Source organism: Hyperoodon ampullatus (genome assembly GCF_949752795.1).
Source record: "Hyperoodon ampullatus genome assembly, chromosome: 3".
In the NCBI taxonomy this organism is placed as follows: Eukaryota; Metazoa; Chordata; class Mammalia; order Artiodactyla; family Ziphiidae; genus Hyperoodon; species Hyperoodon ampullatus.
The window spans coordinates 28,594,819-28,607,426 of record NC_136916.1 but is presented as its reverse complement, the minus strand read 5'-3'; the positions used below and the strand labels follow the sequence as shown (position 1 = coordinate 28,607,426).

The 12,608-nt window shown below is 40.5% G+C and overlaps 1 protein-coding gene across 1 annotated transcript in view; it reads right to left on the bottom strand.

Moving 5' to 3' along the window:
* Positions 1-10,431, bottom strand: part of ADARB2 (adenosine deaminase RNA specific B2 (inactive)) — a gene marked incomplete at both ends in the record, with an annotated part of 372,267 nt that extends 361,836 nt beyond the window's left edge. The window contains one exon of the mRNA XM_079700997.1: positions 10,332-10,431. Coding sequence (XP_079557123.1) covers positions 10,332-10,431 — 100 coding nt within the window. The remainder of the gene's footprint in view (positions 1-10,331) is intronic.
* Between the last annotated feature and the right edge of the window lie 2,177 nt (positions 10,432-12,608).

The following is a 12,608-nucleotide window of genomic DNA, read 5'->3' as shown; positions in this document are numbered from 1 at the left end:
TGCACACAATGTTTACCCTCAGCCATGAGGACAGAGTGGAATTTTGTGAAATGAGAAGCAGGATGGTTGGCTGCGTTTGGGGTGGTGCCTGGTCCTGTCTCGAAGGAGGAGTCCGGGCGCTGGTTGCAGGTAGGATCGATTCAAGGACACGTGTGCACCCACGAGGCAGGGGTGTGTGTGTGCCTCTGTGCCCAAGTTGCAGGCACAGGACGGAGAGGCGGAGAAGAACTCCTCAGGGTCAAGGGTGGGGGGGCACCAGTCTCACTGAGAAGCACCTTGGGAATTTGTCTGGGTCTGAGGGTTGCACCTCCCCCCATCCACACAAACACCCACGAGTGTGATGATCATCGGCGGGGCTGGTTTGGCAAATGGCAGAATGTGCCTCCCCAGCTTCCAGCGGGGGGACTGTGAACTATCTCTTCAGCATGGACTATGGAGAAGCCAGGCCGTGTTGAGATGTGCCGTCTGGCTCTTTCAGAACATTTTCCAGAGCTTCTGTGACTGCTTAATCCCTGCCATTTAGCACGATGGCTGACACATAAAGATGTCCCATAAATGTTTGTTGAATGAATACATTCAAATTTCCATAGCAATGGCTTAAAAATAAGTCAGTGCCCTTTATAAATTGATTCTGCAACAACCATTTATTGATGGTGTACAATGAGAGAGCCTGTGTGCTAATTTCTGGGACCACACCGAATATATCTGGCCCCTTGAGAAATCACCACGCACACAGACAAACACCCGCCAATCAAACCTTCAGACAATTCCACAAAACAAGAATGGGAGAAGGCACATCCTTCCCTAGTGGTCATCACCCCCAAGGTAACATGAATAACATCCCACTCACACCCCTCATGTGGTTTGTTCCCTGATGTAAACTGTAGCAGCTCATGCGATCTGTACCCAATCTCCTTAGAAAAGCTTCCCTTTTACTACATTCTGATTATTTCTTTAAACTCATTTCAAAAAGGAAATCAACTTTCTCAGTGAATTTTAATTGAGCAGCTATTATGTTTTGACACTGCAGAGGGGATAAAAAGGCTTAAACCTACAGGAGTTTATATTTTAATGATTTAGTTTTTATACAGGAGGTTTCACCTGCAACGATAAAAGAAATACAATAGAAATTCAATTTTGTAAAATATATGCTAATATTGGGTATTAAAAAAAATTCCCGTAGGACCTAATACTATGTTGGGGTTCTGGTGGTCTGTTTTTGTTCCCTGATTTTACATTTGTGTGTCTATATCCCCAAATCCAATACAAGCTCAGAGAGAAGGAGGACCCTGTCGACTATTTTTTAAAAATCTTTTTAGTTCCTAGTTCTTTGCCCAGTCCAGAGTAGGCACCCGAGGAGACACAATTGCAAATGAATAAAAGGTACTCACACAGGTCCAATACAGCCCTTGTTTGAATACATATGCAATGTTTAAGGCAAACTGCAAACAGAGCAGAACTGGATCTCACGTCCCCTACTTTTCAATCAAGAGCCCTCTCTGTTTTGGAAGATACAGAAAATATGCAGGAAGATGAACTCTGATCAGAGCACAGGAAGAAAGAGATCTGTAAGTTATTCCCTCTCTCCTGTCCCCTCTCCTTCTGTTCAAATCCCTTCATACCACCATAGTTTCTGTTTCTCTCATTTTATGATGTAAGGGGATAGATTAAATCTTATTAGAGGAAAAGACAAAAAAGATTTATGTCACAGCTTTATGAAATTTTAAAATATTAAAAATGTTTTTCTCAACACTAAAAAACATGATCATCAACCAAGTTCATTTTTTCACTATTTCTCAAGGAGTTTGTGCTCTCAGGATTTTTTCTATACTTAATTTTTTTAAATGTTTATCTAAAAATGAGTATATATTAGACTTCGGCTGCAGCTGATGGAGAATATTTTAATATTTCAATATTCATTATTTCAATAAATGCTTATATGTATTTTAAATCTTGAGTCTGTCATCTGTATATATTATATGCATATATTAACAGTCTACAGAAAGTGCAATTTTTAATAACTTGAACTCTATTCATTATCTACATACAAAAGCCCCAAATAAATTTAACTTCACTAAAAAATACTTGTTTCTCAAGTGATAACAATAAAATGATATGAACTCCACATTTTTTAGATCTAAAATGAATAAACTTATCATACTAAATGCTTAAGAAGAAAATATCTCCCTGGATTTCAACCAGCCCTGAATAGACCCCCCTGCAGCTCTGAGAAGGGCTGGTACAGTGACACACGTGCTGCCACCAAAGCCACCGTCAGGGGGACAGTATTTGCTCTCAGTTCAGTATCGTTCAAGGGCTGTCAAAGTTACTATATTTCCTGTTCTACTGTCTTAAGAGTACTTTTAAAGCTATTATTTAACCTAGGGACAAAGCAATGATTTTTATTTCAAATTCACTTCTTCTTTAGAAAGAAAATTAGCAGCATGGACTCATTTGAATTAAAAAAAATTTCTCCTTGAACCATATGTTTTGAATTAAAAAGTCACTTTCTGTTAGAATCCGGATGGTCCTTTACAAACTTTCATCCACAGTGTGAATATTTAGAGTTAAAACACAAATAAAATATCTTTATGTCTGTGGTTAAAGTAGGCCTTCCATGCTTTTATTCACCTAAGGAATAGTAAAAGGCAATATTGTTTTGCTCAACATCCAAATTTATTAAAAATATATTTTAAAATTGTACATGGCTGGCAGTCTCTGAGCTTGTGCACCTTTATGTTTCAGCCCGAGCACAGTCTACTAGAAAGAGAGCATGTTTCCTTTAAGGACACATAGATTCCACAGCCATAAGCCAAATGCAGGAGGAGCATCTGTTCGAGACAGGGATGAGTGAGCGCAGCCAGACTTGGGGGTAGAGGAGGTCAAAATCTATTTTGCTGACATTTCTGTCATGTTTATTAACTTGGACTTTTCCAAAAGCAATTAAACTTTTAGGAAATATTGTGTTAATTTTTAAGAGAGGACATCTGTGTACTTCCGATGGACTTTGATAAAATAGTTTTTAAATCAATTATTGGTGTCCTAGGTGTACGCTGTGAGCTACTTTATCATGATTCCACAGTCCTGCTTCTGAGAAACAGAATCGCCCCACTTTTTCTTTGATTTTAACAGAGAAAGTATTTGACTTGGGCTCCCGTTTCAGAGAACTGGGTCCCCCTCTGTCCTATTTTCATGCCATATTTGAGAAATCACCTAAGACATTATACAGTGATGAGGCAGATCTTCTGTCTATCGGTGGTAGGAAACAAGAATTAGAGATTTCATCTCAAATAAATGGAGTGGCAAAGATTAATTAAATCTGTAAAAGTCTCCAAAGCACATCCTACTTGAAGTATTTAAAGGAACACTTTCTATTATGTGCGATCACCTGGCAGCCCTGAGCTAACATTTGGATGTAAGAGTCACCTCTGTATAGTAGAGAGTCCAGAACGGAAGGTTGGCTAATATATTCTGAGCAATATTAGCTGTATTTATCATTCAAATGGTGAAACAGCAGCAGAAAGAAGCCTCGATCTCTTTTGTGAGAAAGTTCTCTGTGGGCACCATTATAAAAGCCCTTGGTGGAATGGATGTAACCAGATTTTAGCTAAAGTGAACAGGTAATTACACTGGAAATGATAACTGTCCTATTCCACCTTTTGTCTACACCCCAGCTTCTCTCTCCAGTCGTGGGAGGTTTTGATAGTAGCCGGTGTGGACATGAGCTGGAACTTTTTAGCTGCAGGGCAGCCCCTGTGACTCTTCACGTTGGGGCTGTGTTAGTAGGTATACAAGCAGGACTGCTCTGTCTGCCTTCTCTGCATCAAAGCAGCCACGTGAAGCCACCTCCAGTCCTGTGATTTTACGTGAACACAGCTTAAAAAAAGCTTTTAAAATTTCACCTCTTAGGGATTCAAAAAAAATGGTCTTAAAATCTAAAAGTCACCTGATATGTCTGTTCCATCTTAAATGCTACTCTTTATCATCATTATAAGTGTCCCATTTATTGGACACTATTTCCTAGTCAAGCAAAAAATGCCCTCTTTAGTATGAATATAAAATTTATATTACCTGCTTGCTATTTTTTGAGATTAAAAAAATTTTTAACATTAACTTGATAATTTTCATAATTTAAAACAGATGATAGTGAATTTGTGTGTGTGTGTGTGTGTGTGTTTTATGACACAAAGGGACAGTTACTAGCTGCTTTCTTACCAGAAACCAGATACTAGTTGTATTCATTCCCCATCCATGAAATAATAAAATGAAATTATTTTGCTACTCTTCATAGTTAATACCTGTAACTATAATAAAAGATGACTATATGTCCACAGTGTATGGAGAGAACTCAGGCACTCAGATTAACTCTTTATTTTCAAATATTTATCATTCTTCAGAAAAAAATCAGCTGTCTTTGCAAGTGGCCAAGTGTATTTTGGGGAAAATTACTGATAGCTTAAAAAGCAAACATTTCCACTTCTGGGTTGCCGTTTCTTGGATATGGTTCCTGGGAAAATGGATTCACTCACAAATCTGTGGATGGAGGTTTAGGGCTCTCAGAGCTACATTTGCTGTGATGTTGCTTAAACATCAGGAAATCAGAGGCAATAGCCCCCGTCCCCATTCCTTTTAAATAAAATAAACAGGGAAATAAAATTTTAATCACCCAAGAGGGATGTTTGGAACCAAGGCAGTCACATATGCAAGTACAAGAGTCTAGGTTTTAAATTTCTCCGTGTGCCCTCCCCTTCTGTTTCTGGAAGTCCCACAGGAGGGTATCAGATTCACATGTGGATCAAGAATTAAGCAGGCGTTTTCCCCTCTTTCTGAAAGTAATGTCCCTTTCTTTGATAGTGATACATTCTTAAGGGAATTATAATATATTAATAGCTAGGAATAAACAATTCTCTTTGCATAATCCAGTATTTCACAGCATGTATTTCTGTATTTCAGTGCAGGAGAACCATTTAACTGAAAAGACGGGTTAATTTGGCTTCACTATTTACAGAGACTCGACAACATGAAACAGGTCTTTGCTGCGCTCAGGCAGTACATATGGCTGTGTGGCTTTTTCTCGTGATGTATAAGCTCATGGATACGCTAACACTCAATAGTTGGACTGTTTTGTGAAGCACATCGTGCTTTTCATATTTCACTTGACATTCACCTTGTTTTCTTTATTCAGTTTAGTAATGGCTAAAATAAGTGCTTTTAAAATCTTGCTTATCATGTGAAAATTTATCCTTTTAGAAATCTTGTTTGCTAGTAATTAAGAGCTCCATTTACCAATGCAGCATTTAGAGATAATATTTTTATATGATGAAGAGCAGAGTAGTATAATTATTTTTGGGTTTATGAGTTGTTCAAAACTGTCCATATTACAAAAACAGTGCTTTCATTTTCTAGCATTTTAGAAAAAGAAGCAGGCAGACATAAAAAATGCTCAAATGTTTCCACTGTCTCCACTGTGTATATATGTATATAGGTATACACACACAACTACAAACATCTATGGTTTTTAAATTGAACACTGAATGCTTTCAGAGCATAAGTTGTCTCTCCATGCCTCAAGAAAAGAAAAATGCAATTTCCTTATTCTGCATTTCCTTACATAATGCTCTTCTGGGACAGCACTTCTGCAATAACCGAATCACCACTATTTAGCTATGGATACATGAATCTCATATTTTTATTCTAAATTCAAGTTCACTCATCATATCTAATGCCCTTGAAGCAATCTCAAATTACTGCTATTACATGGGTCACTAGAAACCAGAAGTACTAATACAAATTTTAAAAAGAGAAAGGAAGAAGAAGCCCTCACATAATTAGAGGATGGCGAACAGTTTCATCAATTTAATTTTATCACCTAATCCAGCCCTTCCTCTGGAGCTGTGGGCGAGCGAGGCAAGCGGCGGGCGAGCATGGATGCTCGGCTGTGATGCAGGAGTAAGTCCCCAGAAGCCAGGATGAGACCCGCCAGCTACTCTGCCGCTGCGGGGTCTGAGAGCCACAGGCCTCCCACCTTCATCCTTGGCCCATCTTTCTATTTCATTAGCTTTGCACGGAATTCCATTTCACAACAAGCCCGTGTCTGCAGTCCATCTGCTCTACTTATCCTGTTCCTTTTGCCAACTTTTTATCTGCATTTCCCCACGTTCAGCAACCGGCCACTCCTACCTCCTCGTGATTCATCAGCTTACTTCTGCAGAGCTTTACCCGTGTGTTAGCTTCCAAAATTCACCCTCAATTTTCTAAAACTCTGTGTAACTGATCCCCCTGGAACAATACATGAAATTCAAGCATTAACTTAGTTTGCCCTCAAATGCCTCAAAAAGACAGGTGGTGTGTTGATGCTGAATTCAAGGGGACCGAGTTACCAAATGATTGTTTCTACAGCATTTAAAATAGTTCTCCAAAGTTCCCTCCCTTTCTCTGTTTTAATGATTGAGCACTTCACTTAAAACCCTGTCTTCCTGTTTACCTCCTGGAACCAACTGAATTTGTATCGGTACCCAATCCATTTCCTAATATGTTTGTATTGAAAGAGCAATCCTTTTTTATTTCCAGAAATTTCAGTCATTTTATACATTGTATATACTCATGGGTCAAATGTTAAAAACATTTTATTTACAAAATTCATTTCATGCCAATACACAGCTTCTTTTTGGAAAACTACTCTCACCAAAGAAAGATCAAGAGAAACAAAAGAGAATACATATATTATTTTAATAATTAAAAATACACCTATGAAATTCCTCAGGCATATTACCCTGGAGGTATCCAATGGTCCAGAGATTAACTGATAAAAATTTAAGTGACTTATCTTTATATACTACACTGTTTTGATGATGCTGCCTCTTGTGCTACCTGCTTGAGTTGATACTAATTTAAGAACCCTTCAACCTTTGCCTTTATTATTTAGGGTTAAAATATATACCTTTTACAATATTCACACATTCAATTCTTTTGTAGTACAGGCAGACATTTCTCTAATACAACCACAAACAGACGTGGTTGTGTGCAATCACCCCACATAATTTTACCCAGAACTGTAAAGCAGAGCACAGTGTCTTAGAATTCTCCGAGAGAAATGAGCTAAGTGGGTATTTTGTGTGGGCAGGCAGCAGTCAACTCTCCTAAACTACAAGAGCTGCCAGGGTTTTCTGAAAGTCTTTGCATGAAATAGAAGCAGAATAAACTGACCGGTCTCACATGTTACAGGGGAGGTGAACACTCCTTAACCACATGTGTAAAAAAGAAAAAACCCTGTCCTTTTCACAGATTTTTTTTAACTGCCTGTTTTTTTTTCCCATAAAAACGTCAAAATTTGACATTTCTTGTTTGTACAGAAAACGTAAAACATTCATAAATAATTTCTAAGGTAAAGTCCCAACTAAAAAATAACACACGGAGAGAAATGGACAGCACTGGGTCCTAATAAAATAACAGGAGGATTGGTGGGTGGGGAGGTTTGCTCAGTATCCTTTTGAAAGTTTATCTGAGAGACAAATGCAGGTCTCGGCTAGGTAATACCCAAAGTCATATTCTGTGACTAAGTTTTATTTTTATTTTTAGTTTTTTTTTGACTTTTAACAATATAAACTACTTTCTGTGTGGTATGGTGACTAAAAAATACCTCCTACAGGAAAAAATTTTACTTCCGAGACTCTGGATCATAGTTAATAATAATGGGAGTATGGTATCAATTCCACACTTATACTGTAGCGACAGAGTTTTTATTTCAGAGCCCATAGATTTTGACAATAAAAAGCGTAATAAAGAAATCATAACAAAGCCACTTTTAGAGAATACATATAGCAAGCCGATAGCACTTCAGCTGACAGCTCCAGGAAACCAAAAGTTATGATGCAGCTTCAAAATGACTCTTGTTCATTAGAATAGGTGGAAATATACTTGTCATTGGCCAAAAAAATGAACATCTATTTTAATTTATTTATTCACCTACGAAAAGAACTCCTTCTTTGTGCTCATAATCAGTGGCTTTAGTTACTACTAAGTAGAGCCTTACCAAAATTCCTTAACATCCACCCATACACGTGTGGATTTTAAATTGTGACAAATATAGCGCTTTATTATTAGATAAGCTTAAAAGCTGAGGCTATGCTATTCAATTACTGTTATTAAGATTCATGAATATTAGAACATAATTTAAATTCACTATTGTCCTGATAGAAGAGGGAAAAAAAGCATCCGTAATAACTGGGAATTATATACAAACTGATCTATTCCCAAGAAAACGCAAATAAAGATTTAAAGTGCTCTGTCATTGCTGTTTTCTTTTCGTTTGACCACACACACTTACACTGTTAACTTTTCCCTAAAAAGTGAATACTTAGCAGTTTGATTTGACTCATAGGCCATGATAAGCTGTCGGCAGATGCCATAGGATATTTCACCCCACGGATAAATTTACGCATAACAGGAATTAGCACACACATCCTGATTACCCTTTCCCACTTCAGTTTTTGGCTATAAAAATTAAGAGACTTGGTATATTGAAAACAAAGCATATAAATATTTCATATAAAATTTATTTTGAATTGTCATAGTTAAGTCTATAGCCAATGAAGTCCTCCTTCAGATTTCTTGTCTTCCTTTCCGAAATCGAATGCCTTATAAGCTGGCATGACTGACTTTTAAAGGTACAAAAAATGAATTTGGAGAAAGGCACAAATGTTCATCAGCTTATATTTTCTTTCTATAGGTTTTGCTTCATTGTAAAATATTATTCCATGCTTTTCAATTTTAAATATTTAAATATACTAAATAAAAATACTGGAAAACACAAACTCTCGAAGTACACAAGACAACGTTTCCTTTTTATCTCTTTTAAAAGTTATATTCATTATTAAATTCTGTGATTTTTTTCAATATCATTGTCACTTTCTGTTAGCATTATTTTTGGAAGACATTAACAGATCTGTTTCAGAGTGAAATTTTCAGGTAACAAAGTGAAGAGCTGGCATTCATTTTAGCAGCTCAAGAGTTAAACTAGAATTACAGAATCACCTCCTTTGACACCGAAGGCTCTGAAACCTTCCTGGGAAGTTGTCGCCTTGCTCCCTGCCACCCTGACATACAATCATAATTAACGACTGTGTGCTATTGGCATTTATGTCTTCAAACCGCCCGGCTAATTTCTATTATTGGAAGAAGCCGGGAAGGACTCGGGGACTGTTTGAGAGCAGTTAGGAAAAGATAGGGCAGAAGTCCTCTTGGGAGAGGACTTACAACTTCAACCACATCTAACTCTGCACGCTCCGGCAGAGAAACCGGAAAATCTGATACACTTTAGTTGTGTCTTTTCAACTGTTCTTTATGGCTCTCTGGTCACTTGAAAAAAAACAAAAAACGCCTTATTTCAAATAATAAGAACTGAACTTTCTCCTGCAGACTCATGATAAGGAGCTGCTGATAACAAGTTCCTCTCTGGGGAAGAGCCGGCAGCCCTGGAAGACTCCTTCCACCCTCCCGTGGAAGGGACACCGGCTAGGATGGCATTTCAAGACCGGCCTCCTCCATGGAGCAGGGCCGGCTGTGCACCAGCCCCTGTGGGAGCCCTGGGCTACTGATGGAACTAACTTCAGGTGACTCCTCTCCAAACAGATCGGTACCCAGGCACAGACACGATGGTGTGTCAGGAGCAACCTGTCATCGGCTGCTTTTTCTCCTTTTCTGGTTTGCAGTTTTTCTCACCTCTAACAAGCTGTAATGCCTGTTTCTCTTTTCATGTATTAATTTCTGCTTATTCCCCCCAGATAAGCCCTGTTCTCTCTGCAGATCCCCGTGCTTACAAAACAATGGGTACCACTCTAAATAGAAACTGTCAGCCAACGAAGGGACGCTGTTTCCCAGGTTTTGCCCACTCCTTCCTCCAAGACAGTTTGCATGGAAAAGCTGGCACGAGGTCCCGTCCCTCGTTCTTAGGGATGCTGGCTTAAGAGAGGGTTTCCTTTGGCCCCCGAGCTAACGTTGCCTCTGCGAGGGTCAGAGGCAGTGCCGGTGGCCAGCGGCCAGGGAGTGCGAGTCCAGGGAGGGCCCGTACTCCAGTCAAAGGAACAGCCCCGTCCTCAGCCCCTCTCCTCTGCCCTTTGCTCCGCTGGTTCGCCACCCTCTCTGGGCTTGCGGAAGCCCCGGCATTTACAAAGGGATCTGAACTCCAGAGCCGAGCGCTCTGCTTTGTACCGACCGACACCCCACCAGCATCCTGAAGTGAAGCTGCTGGAAACAGGCAAAGCCCACAGACAAGAGGAGGCGGCGCAGCGCGGAGAGTTCGCGGGAGACAGCGCAGAAAGCCGGCTCCTTACCTTTCCGCTTGGACCTCCTCCTCCTCCTCCGCTTGGACTTGCATTTCAGTTGACTGCTCAGCCCTCCGGACCCTCTGCTGGTCCCCAAGACCGATGCCATGGCTGGGACCCGGTAAGTGGAACAGGGCAGGAATCCTTTCTTAAACAATTTCACCTTTCCTGCTCTTGTCGCCCGCCGCCGTCGCCGCCGGTAAATGCGTCTGCAAATCAGGGAGCAGGTTCACTTTTTAGGACTGAGCACTCAAGCGCTCTCCCGCCCGCCCTCCTCTCTAATTGTTCTCTGTCACTTGTTTCCAGCTGGGCTGAGAGCCGCGATCTGAGCTCCAGCGCCAAAGCGCTCTAGGGCCGGAGGGACCGCGAAGGAAAGGTGCGCCCGGCCCAGGCCCCCCTCCTCCTCTTCCCCCTCCTCCTGCCCCGGCAGCCTCTCTTGATCTGGGCTCCAAACGCAGGGTTCTACTTTGGCACCTCTGCTAGTTGTTTGGCACCAGCCACTTTGAAGCCAATCACGCAGGGAGCTTGTCTATTTGCTGCTGCAAAGTCTAATTAGATCCAATCACAACTGTCTGCTGGCTCTGACATCAGCACCACCAGCCCTGTGCATGCCCTGTCAGCTTGCAAACTCAGCTCCCATTTGGACGGATGGAGCTGCCCAGGACCCGTGGAGAGGGAAGGAGATTGCACAGGAGGGAGGGAACAGGCAGGCCGAGCCAGCTTCTCAGGGAGAAGCCTGAGGGGCAGCTTGTAGAGGAATCTACCCCGGATCCAGGCTTCCTGCTCAGACCAAAGGGACAGGGCATTACGCCTCTGTGCGCTCAGAAAGACGCAGAGACTGTATCTCCAACCAAACAGTTTTAAACTAGTTAATCCGCTATAATGCTTGTGTGTCAAGGGGAAAATATCTCACTAAGAAATACCAAGCTCTCACTTCCTCAGGAAGGGGCTAAGATTTGCAATTCCCCGGGAGACAGCCTCTTAGGGGTATTCATTTTTCAGAAACTGCATGTTTGTCTGTTTGCTTGTTCTGTTTCTTCCTTCATATCCCTTGGCTGTTACCTCTTCACAAGAGAAATACTGCATAAAGACGTAGGTGTTCGGATCTGAGTCTGATTTTTAAAGCGAGGGATTTCAGTAGGTTGCTCTATTTAGGGAACAATGAAATGAAAGGCAGAAAGGGCTTTCATCTAATAGTTTTATTGCCAAATGTAACAATCGGAAGAAAGTAATATTTACAAGGAGATGGATTGCAAATTGAACTAGTTTTGAACAGTTTTTTCAGGGTTATCCTATTTTTTCAAGACTATGCTTATGCAACCTTAAACATCTAAAGTAAAATATAAAAAGGAAAATAATCCAGCCATCGTCATTGCATTCTGCATTTAAATCACATAAGCTATTAATTATAATAGTAACGGTTTGGAAAAAATTTCACTCTAAAAGTCATTAGCATTAACACGATGATGTGAAAATGGCACACAACTACTTCTATTTCCTACTTTACATACATCATTTTCAAGCTCCTTATGGACCTAGAAATTTCCAGATAATTTTCTATGAGGTAACAATACTCTTTCTAAAGAACGCTGGAAGCAATCAGAATGTTGGGATATGTTGCTATGTGGTGAGCTGCTGGATCCTGGCTCAGTTCTCACTGAAGAGAGGGAGAGAGAAGGGCATCTACTTTCAAGTCCTAACCCCACTGCTCTGACTTTGGGCAAGTGATGTAAACTATGCCTCAGTTTCCTCATCTGTGAAATGGGGGTAATCACAAAGCTGCTTCTCAGGTTCATTCATGCTTGAGAATCAGTATAAACAGTGACTGGTGCATACTAATCACTTTATGATTATTTAGTAAATCAATCCAATAAATAATTTTGAAAGAATGAGCACGTTATTACAGGTCGGGCTCAGAAAGCAGGGGCTTGTGTATTTTCCATTTAGGAGTTTAACTGTCTGGCTCATTTCAGGCTGATAAATGCAGTCACACCAGGGTCCCTCTATGTGCCAGGTTCAGCCATGTCCTTCCACTGACAACACAGCTCAATGCTGCTGCTAATTTCTAAAGAATGCTGGAAAAGTGCACTGCCCGCCTACTTACTCTCTGTAGCATAAAAGATATTTGAGAGCATCAACTGTTATCTGGAAACACAGTTGTAGGACTCCCCGTGTGGAACCTCTGAGCTTCCACAATACACCTGTACTAACCCAGAGTTTCCCTATATAGGCTTTTGCCAAAAACCAGTCCCTGAGTTCAGAAGCCAAGGGAAAATGCTTTGGGGA